The 17,458-nt window shown below is 47.7% G+C and overlaps 1 protein-coding gene across 1 annotated transcript in view; it reads right to left on the bottom strand.

Annotated features, from left to right (window-relative positions):
• The window catches only part of LOC129714205 (RAC-beta serine/threonine-protein kinase-like), an 81,146-nt gene that overhangs the window by 9,599 nt on the left and 54,089 nt on the right, over positions 1 to 17,458 (bottom strand). The window contains 8 exon segments of the mRNA XM_055663730.1: positions 513 to 635; positions 2,644 to 2,712; positions 5,236 to 5,301; positions 9,805 to 9,845; positions 9,848 to 9,923; positions 11,192 to 11,345; positions 13,601 to 13,712; positions 15,106 to 15,234. Of these exon segments, the coding sequence (XP_055519705.1) occupies positions 513 to 635; positions 2,644 to 2,712; positions 5,236 to 5,301; positions 9,805 to 9,845; positions 9,848 to 9,923; positions 11,192 to 11,345; positions 13,601 to 13,712; positions 15,106 to 15,234 (770 nt within the window).

The following is a 17,458-nucleotide window of genomic DNA, read 5'->3' on the forward strand; positions in this document are numbered from 1 at the left end:
ACATCTAACTCCCTCTCAAATATAGCCAATGAACTGTGGCCTCAACTACCTTCTGTGGCAGAGATTTCCACAGATTCACCACTCTGTGTAAAAAATGATTTTCTCACCTCGGTCCTAAAATACTTCCCCCTTATCCTTAAACTGCGACCCCTAGTTCTGGACTTCCCCAACATTGGGAATAATCTTCCTGCATCTAGCCTGTCCAACCCCTTAAGAATTTTGTAAGTTCCTATAAGATCCCCCCTCAATCTTCTAAATTCCATCGAGTACAAGCCGAGTCTATCCAGTCTTTCTGCATATGAAAGTCCTGCCATCCCAGGAATCAGTCTGGTGAACCTTCTCTGTACTCCCTCTATGGCAAGAATGTCTTTCCTCAGATTAGGAGACCAAAACTGTACGCAATACTCCAGGTGTGGTCTCACCAAGACCCTGTACAACTGCACTTCACCCCTACCCGCTGCCAGGAGCGCTTGTGAACACAAAGGATTTATACATAATGGGCGGACACCAACCTTCAGATCTCGGTAGACCACGTTCTTGTCGTGGAGGTAATCCAGGGCAGACACGATCTCGGCCCCGTAGAACCGAGCGCGATCCTCGGTGAAAACCCGCTCTCGTGAGAGGTGGAAGAAGAGCTGAGGGAGCAAGAAGAGGAACTGAAGGAGAGCCTTCCTCTATCAAAACCCATCCTATTTCATAATGGACCTGCATTACCATGAGTAGTAGCTCTACTCAATAACCAAAAAATCTGTAGCCTCCTTTTGCCCAGGAATTTTATTTAATCAACATGTTTAATCGATAATGTTTTATTATTAATGTTTACTGTTTTATGTGTCATTCCCAACTGTCACTGTGTGTCATGTTGTTACTTGTGGGCGGAGCACCAAGGCAAATTCCTTGTATGTGAATACTTGGCCAATAAACTTACTTATTAATTCATTCATTTAAACACATTTGATTCTGCAATCTACAATGCCCCAACAAAAACCTATTATTCTCAGGTAAAAACAAAATGCTGGAAAACTTTAATAAGTCAGGCAGTATCTGTGGAAAGAGAGATGCAGCATTAATGCTTCAGGTTGAACATAATATACCATTAATCTGAATTTAGCTTTATTCAAATGACTAGCCTCAGATTTGTTTTAAAGGGGTGTGGGCTGGGATGGGAAAGGCCTCAACATCATTTGCATGAAAGGGAGAAAAGGCCTCAACATTTCCACCATGCTTTATGTGGTGGGCCCTGCCTTCAACTCAGCAGAGAAGATATACACAAAATGCTGGAGTAACTCAGCGGGACAGTCAGCATCTCTGGAGGGAAAGAATGGGTGGCGTTTCGGGTCGAGACCCTTCAGCTCAGCACAACCTGGCTCCAATCTTACACTAATTCACCCCGATTCGGACTCCTCAACCAGCAGAGGTAGCCCGTCTTGACCGACTGAATATAAACACTTGGCTCACCTCTAATCCTCACAATGGGCCTCTGCCCAAGTACACACCCTGTCCTCAAATTGCCTCAATCATTCTGACGAGCCTGTTAAGGCGGCACAGTGGCAGAGCTACTGCCTTACAGCGCCAGGGACCCAGGTTCGAGCCTGACTACGGGCGCTGCCTGTATGGCGTCTGTACGTTTTCCCCGTGCCCTGCGTGGGTTTTCGCAGAGATCGCCGACTTCCTCCCATGCTCCAAAGACGTACAGGCTCGGTCCAAATGTAAATTGTCCCCAGTGTGTGTGTGTGTAGGACAGTGTTAGTGTGCGGGGATCACCGATCGGTGGGCCTGTTTCCGCGCTGTACCTCGAAAATTAAACGTAGAACTAAGAACCTCTCTGTAGCCAACACCCCTCTCAGGATCAGCCTGAAGAAGGGTCTCCACCCGAAACGTCGCCCCAACCCTTCTCTCCAGAGACGCCGCTTCACCCGCCGAGTTATTCCAGCATTTTGCGTCTAACCCTGGCAAGATACCCGACTTAGAACTGCTGCGTTAGAGAGGAATGTCAAGTGACAATGAAAAAGAATGAAAACCGTACCATAGGTGATTTAGATTTCCTCAATATCATGTGTAGAACGATAAGAGGAACAAAGACCGGTTTTATCATGCAGACATCATGATTCATCGAAAGAAGGAAGCTGTATCATGAAGCAAACTGAAGGTAGACTGGGGAAACTCAGCGGGTGCGGCAGCATCTATGGAGCGGAGGAAATAGGCAACGTTTCGGGCCGAAACCCATCGGGTTTCGGCCCGAAACGCTGCCTATTTCCTTCGCTCCATAGATCCTGCCGCACCCGCTGAGTTTCTCCAGCATTTTTGTCTACCTTCGATTCTCCAGCATCTGCAGTTCCTTGTTGAACATATGAAGCAAGCTGTTCTGGCAGTGATTCAATGGGCATTAAATGTGACAGCATAAAGTGCATGACTCGTCACTATGTGCCAACACCACCACATTTTGTTTGCTAAACGATCTTCATGTCCCCAGCAGCAGCAAGCAAACAGAGATGGGGAAGGATTGGGATCGGCACGTGCTAAGGCCTCACTGTCTCCAGATTGCCCAGACTGGGACAAGTCAACCTGATGGCAGCTTCAGCCAAGAACCCAGTCCCCAACACCAGCCCCACTATAGGTGGGATATAAAGTCAAAGCACCTACCTCGCCACCGTTTGCATACTCCATGACAAAACATAACCGGTCGTTGGTCTGAAAGGCATATTTCAGCGTCTGCGAAGGAAGAGAAATCATTGCAGAAGATTCTGAAAATACATCTGGGGACTGGTGGCACAGCGGTAGAGTTGCTGCCTCACAGCGCCAGAGACCCGGGTTCAATCCTGACTACGAAGCTTGTACGTTCTCCCAGGGACCTGCGGGGGTTTTCTCCGGGTGCTCCGGTTTCCCCCCCACACTCCAAAGTCGTGCAGGTTTGTAGTCTATCAGATTCAATTTTAATTTTTTAATTGTCATTGTCAGTGTACAGTACAGAGACAACGAAATGCATTTAGCATCTCCCTTGAAGAGCGACATAGCAAACGATTTGAATAAAAAATAATAAGTGTCCGGGGGGGGGGGGGGGTGGTGATTGGCAGTCACCGAGGTACGTTGTTGAGTAGAGTGACAGCCGCCGGAAAGAAGCTGTTCCTCGACCTGCTGGTTCGGCAACGGAGAGACCTGTAGCGCCTCCCGGATGGTAGGAGGGTAAACAGTCCATGGTTGGGGTGAGAGCAGTCCTTGGCGATGCTGAGCGCCCTCCGCAGACAGCGCTTGCTTTGGACAGACTCAATGGAGGGGAGCGTGGAACCGGTGATGCGTTGGGCCTGGCTTGGTATAATTGGAGATTGTCCCTGGTGTGTTGGGATAGGGTTAGTGTACCGGGATTGTTGGTTGGCGCGGAATCGATGGGCCAAAGGCCCTGTTTCTGTGCTGTGTCTCCAATACGGATTGTTTAGTTTAGAGGTACAGCACAGAAACTTCAACAAATGGGCTTAGCAGAGTCTAGATTCATGGAAACGAGTGTCAACCATCAGGTATCTAATTACACTAGCCCGATACTCACACACACACACCCACACACTCACGCACTCCACACCCACACACTCGCGCGCTACATACACACGTGCGCTCCACACACACACACGCGCTCCACACACTCGCGCGCTACACACACACAATTCTACCACTTACCTACTCTAGGGGCAATTTACAGCAGGCGATTAACCAATCCTCTATATTGGATGTGGGAGGAAATCAGAGCATAGACTGCAAGGCATTCAGAGAGAATGTGCCAACTCCACACAGACAGCACCAGGGGGGGGATCAAGACTGAACCCACCTTGCTGGAGCTGTGAGGCAGCAGCTCTACCAGCTGCACCGTATACATCAGGAATAAAAATCCAAAGCATTGACACGAGAAATAAAACCAAGCTGGGGGACGTGCCATGGACTCCTAAACCAAAGCGCACACATAAACACACTGGATAGAGTGGATGTGGAGGGATGTTTCCATTTAGCAGTGGAGTCTAGGACCAGAGGGCACAGCCTCAAAATAAAAACGACAACGTTTGAAAGGAGATGGGCAGTCACGGTGGCACAGCGGCAGAGTTGCTGCCTTACAGCAAGATGCAGCGCCAGAGACCCGGGTTAGATCCCGACAACAGGAGTTTGTACGTTCTCCCCGTGGGTTTTCGCCGAGGTCTTCGGTTTACCTACCACACTCCAAAGACGTACAGGTTTGTTGGTAAATTGGCTTGATAAAAATATAAAATTGTCCAAGTTGGCGATATGCAGAGTACTGCCCTGCCGACTACAAGGTTCAGAAGGATGGAAGGATTTCTTTAGTTAGAGGGTGGTGAATCTGTGGAATTCATTGCCACAAAAGGCTGATATCCACAAAAGCCAATGGATATCTCAATTCTTATCTACCTATTTATTTATTTAGTTTAAAAGTGGAGATTGCTAGATTTGTACCATTTGTGACTAGTATGGATTCTAGGGGTTATGGGGAGAAGGCAGGAGAATGGGGTTGAGAGAGAAAGATAGATCAGCCATGATTGAACTGTGGAGTAGACTTGAAGGGACATATAGCCTAACTCGGTTCCTATAACTCGGGCCGGTCACGGTGGCGCAGCGGTAGAGTTGCTGCCTTACAGCGAATGCAGCGCCGGAGACCCGGCTTCGATCCCGACTACGGGTGCTGTCTGTACGGAGTTTGCACGTTCTCCCCGTGAGTTTTCTCTGAATTTTTCGGTTTTCCACCAAGCTCCAAAGACGTACAGGTCTGTAGGTTAATTGGCATGGTAAATGTGTGTAAATAAAATTGTCCCTGGTGGGTGTAGGATGGTGTTAATGTGTGGGGGAACCACTGGCTGGCATGGACCTGGTGGGCCGAATGGCCTGTTTCCGCGCTGTATCCCAAAACTAAACTAATGAACACACACACACACACGTTACACTCCACTTCCACATTCTTCTCCCTTCGATCAAACGTCCAAGATTGGGGGAAGGAGAGCAACGCTCCAGGAAATCACTCATCTTAGCAAGTCTCTGGGGGTGGTGAAGAGCTTTTTGAACACAGGCAGAATAAATATTGGACTTAATTTGCGAGTACAAGGGAAATTTAAATATCCCATCACAAAGAGCTGCTTTCACTATAAATACTGCTGTCCTGTAGCAAACATATTTTTATGTAAACAGAAACTGCAAAGTACAGGGTGGTATCGATGAGAAACTAGTAGATGTTACTGCACTTACTGTTAAAAACGGATGTCTTGTGTTCTGTAAAACTCTGCTCTCTGTAACAGTGTGGGCGACTTCATCCTATGAACGCAACAGAAAGTATTAATAGTTACAGCTTTCATTTTCTCAATTAGACAGACTTCCCTGGGACATGGGTTCAACAGGCAAGGAAGCAGATCTTTTTGGGATCAAGTCAAGTCAAGTCAGTTTTATTTCTATAGCACATTTAAAAAACAACTCTCGTTGGCCAAAGTGCTTTACATTGGTGGAGGTACTAACGTTATACAACAGTGGTTCATAGATTAAGTACATACATTAATACATACATGTAGCCCTCCCTCAGAAGACGTCAAGAAAGGCTTGAGAGTAAAGATGAGTTTTAATTCTCAACTTAAGAGTCGATGGAGGGGCAGTTCTGATGGGAAGGGGGATGCTGTTCCACAGTCTAGGAGTTGCAACCGCAAAGGCACGGTCGCCCCTGAGCTTATGCCTAGACCGCAGGATGTTCAATAATCCCAGGTTGGCCTTACCTCTCTGAGCTGCTCCACCCATACGCTCCTGCCCGGTCCCTCAGGTCAGCTGGTCAGCTGCTCCTGGAGGTACCGAGGTCTAGTCGGAGGCTCAGAGGGGATAGAGCCTTCTCTGTTGCTGCTCCGGCACTCTGGAACACCCTGGCGTTGCACATCAGACAGGCCCCCTCACTGTCCATCTTCAAATCCAGTGTTAAAACACATTTGTACTCCCTGGCTTTTGACCATGCCCGAGGCTTTGCTTCTGTTTGTGGTGTTTTTGATGTTTCTTTATTTTACATGTCTTTTCCTACTATTTCTTTTGATTATTATTTTTGGTGTGTATTAACTTTTTTGTCAATGATTAGTGATGTACAGCACTTTGTTGCAGCTCTGTTTGTTTTTAAAGTGCTCTATAAATAAAATTATTATTATTATTATTAATCTGAGGGACCTGGAGGAGGTGTGGTGGGAATTGGAGAGAGAAATAACTGGTTGGTTCTTTCAGTGCCTCTCAACTCCTGTGATCTAGCGTGACAACTGGACCACTGTTGAAGGCCTGTCCCACTTACGCGGCACCCGTCAGTCGCAGCAGGTAGCCGAAAATGTTCAACATGTATGTGCTGAAAATCCAGCAGCGACCAGAAAAAGGTACAACTCTTTGGGGCGAATACTCACGACCATACAGGCGACATGTCCATATAACCATATAACAATTACAGCACAGAAACAGGCCATCTCGGCCCTACAAGTCCATGCCGAACAAATTTTTTTCCCCTTAGTCCCACCTGCCTGCACTCATACCATAACCCTCCATTCCCTTCTCATCCATATGCCTATCCAATTTATTTTTAAATGATACCAATGAACCTGCCTCCACCACTTCCACTGGGAGCTCATTCCACACCGCCACCACTCTCTGCGTAAAGAAGTTCCCCCTCATATTACCCCTAAACTTCAGTCCCTTAATTCTGAAGTCATGTCCTCTTGTTTGAATCTTCCCTATTCTCAAAGGGAAAAGCTTGTCCACATCAACTCTGTCTATCCCTCTCATCATTTTAAAGACCTCTATCAGGTCCCCCCTTTACCTTCTGCGCTCCAGAGAATAAAGACCTAACTTATTCAACCTATCTCTGTAACTTAGTTGTTGAAACCCAGGCAACATTCTAGTAAATCTCCTCTGTACTCTCTCTATTTTGTTGACATCCTTCCCATAATTGGGCGACCAAAATTGTACACCATACTCCAGATTTGGTCTCACCAATGCCTTGTACAATTTTAACATTACATCCCAGCTTCTATACTCAAACCCCCTATGTCGCGGGGTGAAGCCTGTATGGTCGTGAGTAGTCGCCCAAAGAGTCGCACCATTATCTGGTCGCCGCTGGATTTTCAACATGTTGAACATTTTCGGCCACCTGCTGCGACTACGACGGGTGCCGGCATTCGCCGAAAAAAATTGCGTAAGTGGGACAGCCCTTCGGTGTCTCTACAGACTAGATTCATTCACCTCGAGCTTTAGTTGTCAAATACAAACGTAAAAAAGCTTTTCATCAGATCCGAGAAGGGAAGGCAGCTTAGCCATCAAGAAGTAAATTGTGCATTTAGGGGTCTATAGCCATTCCAATGAATGCTGAAAAACTACATTCCGCACTCTGGGACTTCCTCTTTGCTCTACCTACTGTTTCATGAGATTGACCCGATTGTATTTATGTATAGTGTTGGCTGATTTGGTTGGATAGCATGCAAACAGACAAAGCCTTCCACTATACTGCTGTATGTGATAACATGTCGATGGGAAAGCAGGGCAACCCAAGGAAGGGCATGGTGACTAGTGGGCATGTGGAGAGGCAATTGAAAGCAATGACACAATAGACAATAGGTGCACGAGTAGGCCATTCCGCCCTTCGATTCACCGTGATCATGGCTGATCATCCCCAATCAGTACCCCGTTCCTGCCTTCTCCCCATATCCCCCCAACTCTGCTATCTTGAAGAGCTCTATCTAACTCTCTTGAAAGCATGCAGAAAATTGGCCTCCACTGCCTTCCGAGGCAGAGAATTCCACAGATTCACAACTTTCTGGGTGAAAAGGTTTCCTTCATCTCCGTTTTGGTTTTTTTTCCCCCTTGTATTTTAATGTTGCTTTTTTACCTGCACTTTTTAAAACTATTCGTACTGTTTTTATCAGGAACTGGATTGTTTTTATTTATGCGGGAAATGTTTAAGTTTTTATGTGCGAATCTCCAGTATTCCCTGGGAAACGTCTTCTCATTTTGCACTGTACAACTGTTGCTTTGCATGATGACAATACAAAGGATAATGATAAATGGCCTTCTTAAACTCTGGCCCCTGTTTCCTGTCTCTAGCGTGTCCAATCCCTTAATAATCTTAAATGCTTCAATAAGATCCCCTCTCATCCTTCTAAATGCCAGTGTATACAAGCCCAATCGCTCCATTCTATCAACATACGACAGTCCCGCCATCCCGGGAATTAACCTGGTGAACCTACGCTGCTCTCCCGCGATAGCAAGACAGTCCTTCCTCAAATTTGATAGATCCTTTATTGTCATTCAGACCTTACGGTCTGAACGAAACTATGTTGCCTGCAGTCATACACAGAATCAATAATAACAAAACATACAATAAACACCAATTAAACATCCACCACAGTGAGTTCACCAAGCACATGGACTGTGATGGAGGCAAAGTTTAGTTTCCATCTCTTCCCTCCTTGGCGCTGAGGCGGCGATCCAGGCCCCGCTCTCCCCCCCTCCCTCTCCCGCTGCCATAGCCGGAACGCCATCCCCGCTCCGAGAGTGCCCGCCACAGCATCAGCTCCGGGCCGATGCTCCAGCTCCAGGTCGCCGCCCCAGCTCCAGGTCGCTGCCCCAGCTCCGGGTCCTGCAGTCTCCGCTCTGGGCCGCTGCCCCCAGCTCCAGGTCCTGCAGTCTCCGCACCGGGCCGCTGCCCCAGCTCCAGGCCGATGCCCCAGCTCCAGGTCGCTGCCCCCAGCTCCAGGTCGCTGACCCCCAGACTCCAGGTCGCTGCCCCAGCTCCGGGTCCTGCAGTCTCTGCTCTGGGCCGCTGCCCCACTCCAGGCCGAACGCTAGGTCGCTGCCCCCTCCGGGTCCTGCAGTCTATCTCTGGGCCGCTGCCCCAGCTCCAGCCGCCGCCCCAGCTTCTGTGATCATCGCTGCTCCAGGTCCTTTCGTCTCCGACCGGGCCGCTGCAACAGCTCCAGGATTTGCCCCAGCTCCGGGCCCCGCTGCAAAATCAGCCCCAGGCCGCCGCCGAAAGCCAGAACTGCCGCACCAGCAAGTCGGGCCAGCTGCTCAGCCCCGAAGACGGCCAGCCTCTCGTTGGTAAGTCCTGGCTGGCTCTGCCTCCGGAGCCTCGGGGTCGGTCGCAGGCTGGAGGCCGCCAGCTCCGCCATTAGGCCTCAGCGCAGACGGAGGCAGAGAAGGGGGATACGACATGAAAAAGTCGCATTTGGAGACCAGAACTTGGGACACATGACGAGACCATCTATACAGAAAGGCCCAAGTGGAACTAAGGGTTTGGGAATGGGTGGGGTGCGCTCCCCTTCTCCCATCAGGCAAAAGATAGAAGTGTGACAACACACACCTCCAGATTCAGGGACAGTTTCTTCACAGCTGTTATCAGGCAACTGAACCATTCTACCACAACTAGACAGCAGTGCTGAACTGCCATCTACCTCTTTGGTGACACCCAGACTGTCCTTGATCGGACTTTGCTGGCTTTACCTTACACTAAACGCTATTCCTTTATCATGTATCTATGGACTGTGGACAGCTCGATTGTGATCATGTGTTGTCTTTCTGCTGACTGGTTAGCACGCAACAAGCGATTTTCACTCTCACTCAGAACACGGAACAATAAACTAAACTGAACTGGCAAAGAAGGAAAGGGCAGAAGTGTAAGGACATTCAGGTTTTTAGCAAATAGGCTATCATCAAGTTCTCCTGTCATGGAAACAGCGAGATAGTGATGGAATCCTAGTCCCTTCAAAAGCTCTAGAAACAAATGAAACTCTAGAGGAAGTGAATAGGTGCTTTAGCGATAATGACCTTTCCGGCCTTCATGGCATAATAACGCCTGTGGCCTTTTCTTTCAGAATAACTTTGCCAGGTGCCCTCCCCATCCAACTTTCAATATCAAAATCCTTCATTCTCTGCAAGCAGGACCCCCTTGTCAGACGGCCACAGTATTTTGACCAAATCAAACACAAATGGGGCTGAACTAAAGGTCAGAAGTGTTGGTACATTCAGGCTGTTTAGTAAATAGAATCACATCATTCTTTCACCTTCTGTGCACCGAGCTACATACCACCAGTTATGTACAGTAAACCGTCCCAATTTTAGAAACATAGAAAATAGGTACAGGAGGAGGCCATTCGGCCCTTTCGAGCCAGCACCGCCATTCATTGTGATCATGGCTGATCGTCCCCAATCAATAACCCGTGCCTGAATTCTCCCCATATCCCTTGACTCCACCAGCTCCTAGAGCTCTATCTAATTCTCTCTTAAATCCATCCAGTGATTTGGCCTCCACTGCCCTCTGTGGCAGGGAATTCCACAAATTCACATTTTATTCATTCCTTTTCTCCAGAGATGCTGCCTCACCCGCTGAGTTACTCCAGCATGTTATGTCTACCTTCGATTAAAACCAGCATCTGCAGTTCTTTCTCACACACTAATGGGAGAGGGTTCAGCAATGGATCACCGAGCAGGAATCCAGCCCATCTCCTTCAGATGCACAATATATATATAATCTTATTTATATAGCACATTTTTAGTCAACTTGCATTGACCCCAAAGTGCTTCACATACATTTACATTTATTACATTTACACACAGGCAAAGGTGGGTGAAGTATCTTGCCCCAAGGACACAACGACAGTATGCACTCCAAGCGGGATTCGAACCGACTACCTTCCGGTCGCCAGCCGAACACTTAGCCCATTGTGCCATCTGTCGTCCCCCAGGCCAATACAGTAAACCCTCACATTATGGACCACGGGGAGGGAGGAGAATGGTGGCCGTTATTGCCAATAGTCCGCTATAACAGAGTCGAGGGGGAGTAAAGTTTAACCTAAGGCCGGGAGACGACAAACCCGGCATTGGAAGAGTCAAAGCCCTGTCCCACTGTACGAGTTCATTCAAGAGTTCTCCCAAGTTTTCCTTGTTCCAACTCGGAGATTTACGGTAATGGCCGCTCACAAGTACTCGGGGCTCTTGTGGACATTTTTCAACACGTTGAAAAATCTTCACGAGTCTTCCCACGCTTACTTGCCGTTAGCGAGTCTTCCCGAGTACCTGCCATAAGGGAATTCACCGGCCCAGAGGTGCCGCAGAGTTCCCGGCCCCAGATGGGATGCGCTGTTGAACGGGGACGGTACAAGATAAGTAACGCTTCACACAGATTAATCTATGCACTAACCACTTTATTCCTCGACTTCAACATCGACACTTCCATGTCTTCCATTCCCGAGCTGTCACTGGGGGAACCACCTTTGTCATCCATCGGGTCATCTCCCGGCTCCAGGTGCTTTAAGCTATTGGCAACCGTCTGAATGGCTCGTGTCCACTCCTCTCTGGAGAAACCGGGAACAAAGAGCAATTCAGTGATTTTTAGACAATAGATGCAGGAGTAGGCCATTCGGCCCTACGAGCCAGCACCGCCATTCAATGTGATCATGGCTGATTATCCCCAATCAGTACCCCGTTCCTGCCTTCTCCCCTGACTCCGCTATCTTTAAGAGCTCTATCTAGTTCTTGAACTGGCCTCCACCGCCCTCTGAGGCAGAGAATTCCACAGACTCACCACTCTCCGTGTTTCCTCGTCTCCGTTCTAAATGGTTTACCGCTTATTCTTAAACTGTGGCTCCTGGTTCCTGCCTCTAGCATATCCAAACACTTAACAATCTTAGGTGTTTCAATAAGATCCCCTCTCATCCTTCTAAACTCCAGAGTGTACAAGCCCAGCCGCTTCATTCTCACAGCATATGACAGTCCCGCCATCCCAGGAATTAATGTTGTCAACCTACGCTGCACTCCCTCAATAGCAAGAATGTCCTTCCTCAAATTAGGGGACCAAAACTGAAAGGCAACACATGGAAACAGGCCCTTCGGCCCACCGAGTTGGTACTAGCCATTGACCACCCGTTCACTCCAGTTCTTCACTTCACACTCGGGGAATTTTACAGAGGCTGGTTAACCTGCGAGTCTTGGAATATGGGGAGAAACCGGAACACCCTCACGGTCACAGGAAGAGCATGCAAACTCCACACAGACAGCACCCGATGTCAGGATCAAACCTGCGTCCCTGGCACTGTGAGACAGAGGCTCTACCAGCTGCGCCACTATGCCCTGCCTTTACCAACTGCACCACAACAGCTGCCAGGCACACAGTTCTTCTTTATTATGGAGTACAAACCACCAACTGAATTTAGGTTTTCTAACTGAAACTGGTGAAGGACAAATATTTTGCTTGAAAAATGAAAAATAAAAAGGATCGCTCAGTGGTACAAATTATTCAACTGGATCCTTAAAGAAAACCTAGTAAACATTACAAATTAAATACCTCAACCTTTTTTGTAGTTAAGACAGCGATGCAGATGAACAAATCTGTGCCACGACCACCCTCAATGGCAGGGCAAGTTGGGAGGGAGATGCTAATGGCCTGTCCCACTTTCATGACAGCTTAAGGATAGAGGGGATATCCTTTAGGACCGAGATGAGGAAATCATTTTTCACACAGAGAGTGGTGAATCTGTGGAATTCTCTGCCACAGAAGATAGTTGAGGCCACAGTTCATTGGCTATATTTAAGAGGGAGTTTGATGTGGCCCTTGTGGCTAAGGGGATCAGGGGGTATGGAGAGAAGGCAGGGACGGGATATTGAGTTGGATGATCAGCCATGATCATATTGAATGGTGGTGCAGGCTCGAAGGGCCGAATGGCCTACTCCTGCACCTATTTTCTATGTTTCTATGTCTATGACCTAATGCACGACCTTTTTTTACTCGTAGACATTTTTCATCAGGCTAGAAAAACGCCCCGACTTACTTGATGCCACGAGTACCTATGATAAGCATCACCACCTACCTACGACTTCGTGACGACCATGCTGCGAGTACGGGTCAAGGGCAAACTCGGCAGAGGTCGTGAAAGTGGGACAGGCCCTGAAACAGACTCAACTATGTGGCGCTGCTACGGAAGAGGATATGTCTCCCGCTCATCAGCCATCCATGCTGCATCTTATCCCCTTGCATCTACACAACAGGGTCAATTGCTGGGAGAATGGAGCAGCTGGGCTTGTACACTCTGGAGTTTAGAAGGATGAGAGAGTATCTCATTGAAACATAAGATTGTTAAGGGTTTAGACACGCTAGAGGCAGGAAACATGTTCCCGATATTGGGGGAGTCCAGAACCAGGGGCCACACAGTTTAAGAATAAGGGGTAAGCCATTTAGAACAGAGACTTTTTCTCACAGGCAGTAGTGAGTCTGTGGAATTCTCTGCCTCAGAGGCCGGTGGAGGCGAGTTCTCTGGATGCTTTCAAGAGAGCTAGATAGGGCTCTTAAAGATAGCGGAGTCAGGGGATATGGGGAGAAGGCAGGAACGGGGAACTGATTGGGGGTGATCAGCCATGATCACATTGAATGGCGGTGCTGGCTCGAAGGGCCGAATGGCCTATTGTCTATTGTCTAATAGATGCACCACAAACATTATATAAACTGAAGGCCAGGCCACGCACTTCACAGGTGACCAAGACTCCACCTCCAGGGGAAGGAGGATCCGTGATGTTAAAGCAAGGCCTTTGCCTTACACCTTCACCCCACCCTCACCTTTCATCCGGCGTGTCGACGTGAAAAGTCCTCTCGATCACCGTCGTCCACTGCAAACACCGAATGATAAACGTGTTGGGCCGTGGCCTCTCGGTCTTCATTAGTTGGCATTCTGGTCCGAGCAGAGAAACAAAGCAATTACAGACCTGTGCTATTCCATCAGCATCACAGCATGAGCAGGCAATTCAACCCAAGTGTGTAGGAAGGAATTGCACCGAAGATAGACACAAAATGCTGGAGTAACTCAGCAGAACTGGCCGCATCGCGGGATAGAAGGAAGGAATGAATGACGTTACATTTTTTCTATATGCTTCTATATGGGGGAAGAGATCAGTAGAGTCTAGAGGACACCAAATCTTTTAGTGCCTTCTAAGAGGGTGGTGAATGTTCGTTAATCATGTCGGATGTGTTTGGAAATAGTGTATAGCTTCTTTCCGGCCGCTGTCACTCTACTAAACAACGTACCTCGGTGACTGCCAATCCCCCCCCCCCCCCCCCCCCCCCCTTTGTTTATTTATTATTTTATTTATTTTTTTAATTCAAATCGTTTGCTATGTCGCTCTTCAAGGGAGATGCTAAATGCATTTCGTTGTCTCTGTACTGTACACTGACAATGACAATTAAAATTGAATCTGAATCTAGAAACAAGGAAAAACCAAAGACGGTTCAGAACACAAGTTGTTGGAACTATATAGCAAGGTCCAGGTTGCAGTCGCAGTGAAGGGAAATTAAGTTAAGGAATTAGGTTAAAATGACAGGTGTTGGTCATTTTGACAAACAGAATGTGATCGTGTCCATGTTGCCAGTCCAGAGAGCTGCAACGTGCCAGACCGATGTACTGTAGCTGGAGCTTGGTCGGGACATTATAGGAGAAAGGTCAGACTGTTGTGCAGGAAGGAACTGCAGATGCCGGTTTACACCGGATAGAGACAAAATGCTGGAGTAACTCAGCAGGACAGGCAGCATCTCCGGAGAGAAGGAATGGGTGATGTTTAATAAGGTCTTTGACCCGAAACATCACGCATTCCTTCACTCCAGAGATGATGCCCGTCCCGCTGAGTTACTCCAGCATTGTGTCTAAATCCACAAGGGTGATTATTAGTAATTCATTCTTGAAGTACAAAGGCCTATTGGCTTCAGGTAATTGAGAGCTACCCTGTACTATGGCATTCTTACAAATGAAACCCATGTTTTGGGTATTGAGACTTGAATCAGAGATGGTGCCCAAATTGGAAGGGAACTTCTGCAAGTTATATTTCAGAGAGAACTGCCAATGCTGGTAAATCGAAGGTAGACCCAAAATGCTGGAGTAACTCAGCGGGTGAGGCAGCATTTATGGAGAGAAGGAATTGGCGACATTTCGGATCGAGACCCTTCTGAAACGTCGCCAATTCCTTCTCTCCATAGATGCTGCCTCGCCCGCTGAGTTACTCCAGCATTTTGTGCCTACCTTCTGCAAGTTATACGCAGACAGCAACTAATACGCAAAGTCATTAAGGACTCACCTGCTACGGAGAAGTTGTTTAGAGGTGGCAAACCGTGATCTGGGCTCTCAGGCTTTTCCTTGTAGCCGATAAAAGAACCGTCCGATTTCAACAGGAAATACCTGGGTCTCCATGTTTTAATATATTCACCTGGAAACAGCAAACAACACAGTGAGCACGGTCAGGACGGCATTCATTCAAGAGAAATGTTTGCCCTTTTCCATACAAACGCATCCCCACTGGTCACAGCTTCACCCTTGTAATGGACTGTTCGAACTACATCCCTCCGGCAGACGTTACAAGGCCTTCTACGCCCACACCTCCAGACTCAGGAACAGCTTCATTCCCAGAGCTATAGCGGCTCTGAACCGGCCCTGCTGAGTGCCCCCCATCCCCATGGACTGTCTCCCTCGGATGGTCACGTCGCACAGACACGTCTGCACTTCAGTCTGTTTGAACTGTTTTGACTGTTTTACTGTTTTAATGTTCTTTTTACAAATCATGTTCTCGGGGTATCTAAATCTAAATTTCATTAGTTATTTAAGTTACGACATCGGATGGAAGCTGCATACTAAATCTCGTTGCACTTATGTACAATGACAATAAAATATTATTATTATTATTATTAATAACCACTTCATGCCACTTTGGTGGTTCCAACCAGCACTGGGCACACAGACAAGAACATGCTTGCCCATAAACAAAGTTAAAAATTCAATACGATACAAATTTATTCGTCACATGCACCAACTAAGGTGCAGTGAAATGAATTTGCCAGCAGCGATACACTCAAAAAGAACACACAATACAATTTAACACAAACATCCACCACAGCATTCTTCACTGTGGTGGAAGGCAACAACGTTCAGTCAGTCTTTGTTCTTTGTTCATCCGTGGTCGGGGCCATGAACGTTCCGTAGTCGCCGCTACGGACAGCTGGATGTACAGGCTCTCTAGTCGGGATGATCGAAAGTCCGACGATGAGACGGTTGAACAAACTCCGCTGCTTGGAGTGCCCGAATTGGCCACTTTCTTACCACTTTCTTCACTCATGAAACCAATTCATGAGAGAGTGTAATTTAGATAAATGCTCCAAACAACCCTTCCATTGTCCAGGGACAGAGACCGAGACCTTAATTTGGGATTTCAATGCGCAACCTCCTTAACAGGAATGACAATTTATTTTAAAGAAGGATGGGCTCCATAGAAGTCCTTCTCATCAGAGCTCTTAATGAGTCAGTTAATGACAACACTGACTGGAATGGCACTTACAGAACAAACCTTTCTTTGTACAATGTGTAGGAAGGAACTGCAGATGCTGGCTTACACTGAAGATAGACACTGGGAAAAAGGATGGGTGACGTTTCAGGTCAGAACCCTTCTTCTGAACTAAAGTGACTTGCAGGGTTCCCTATCCAAAACGCCACCCATCATTCCCCCCCCCCGGAGATACTGCCTGACCCGCTGAGTTACATAGAAACATAGAAAATAGGTGCAGGAGTAGGCCATTCGGCCCTTCGAGCCTGCACCGCCATTCAATATGATCATGGCTGATCATCCAACTCAGTATCCTGTTCCTGTCTTCTCTCCATACCCCCTGATCCCCTTAGCCACAAGGGCCACATCTAACTCCCTCTTAAATATAGCCAATGAACTGTGGCCTCAACTACCCTCTGCGGCAGAGAATTCCAGAGATTCACCACTCTGTGTGAAAAGAGTTTTCCTCATCTCGGTTCTAAAAGATTTCCCCCTTATCCTTAAACTATGACCCCTTGTTCTGGACTTCCCCAACATCGGGAACAATCTTCCTGCATCTAGCCTGTCCAACCCCTTACTTCAGCACTTTGTGTCTATCTTCTCTCCTTTAATGCATTTCGTTGTCTCTGTACTGTACACTGACAATGACAATTAAAATTGAATCTGAATCTTAACACCTACAATCAATTTATAATGTGCAACATATTAGAACAGGGTGACCAAAGAGGTGGGTTACAAGTACGAAGGGGAGACAAGTGGAATATGTCCGAGCTTGTGGCCTTGGAAGTTGGTAGCATGGTTGCCAGTGGAAAGGGACTGCAAATAGGGATGCCTGTAAGTCTTTGAAGATTTAGGACAGCACAGTGGTAGAGCTGCTGCCACAGCGCCAGAGACCCGGGTTCAATCCCGACTACGGGTGCTCTCTGTGTGGAGTATGCATGTTCTCCTCGTGGGTGGTCCGTGAGCCCCGGTTTCCCGTTAATTGGCCTCCGTCAATTGCCCCCCCCCAAGTGTGTAAGATACAAAAGTGGGATAACAGAACTAGTATGTGGGTGGGAACGAACTGCTGGTTTAAACCATTGATGGGCACACAATGCTGGTGCTACTCAGCGCGACG

The sequence above is a fragment of the Leucoraja erinacea genome, chromosome 38 (assembly GCF_028641065.1).
Source record: "Leucoraja erinacea ecotype New England chromosome 38, Leri_hhj_1, whole genome shotgun sequence".
Lineage (NCBI taxonomy): Eukaryota > Metazoa > Chordata > Chondrichthyes > Rajiformes > Rajidae > Leucoraja > Leucoraja erinaceus.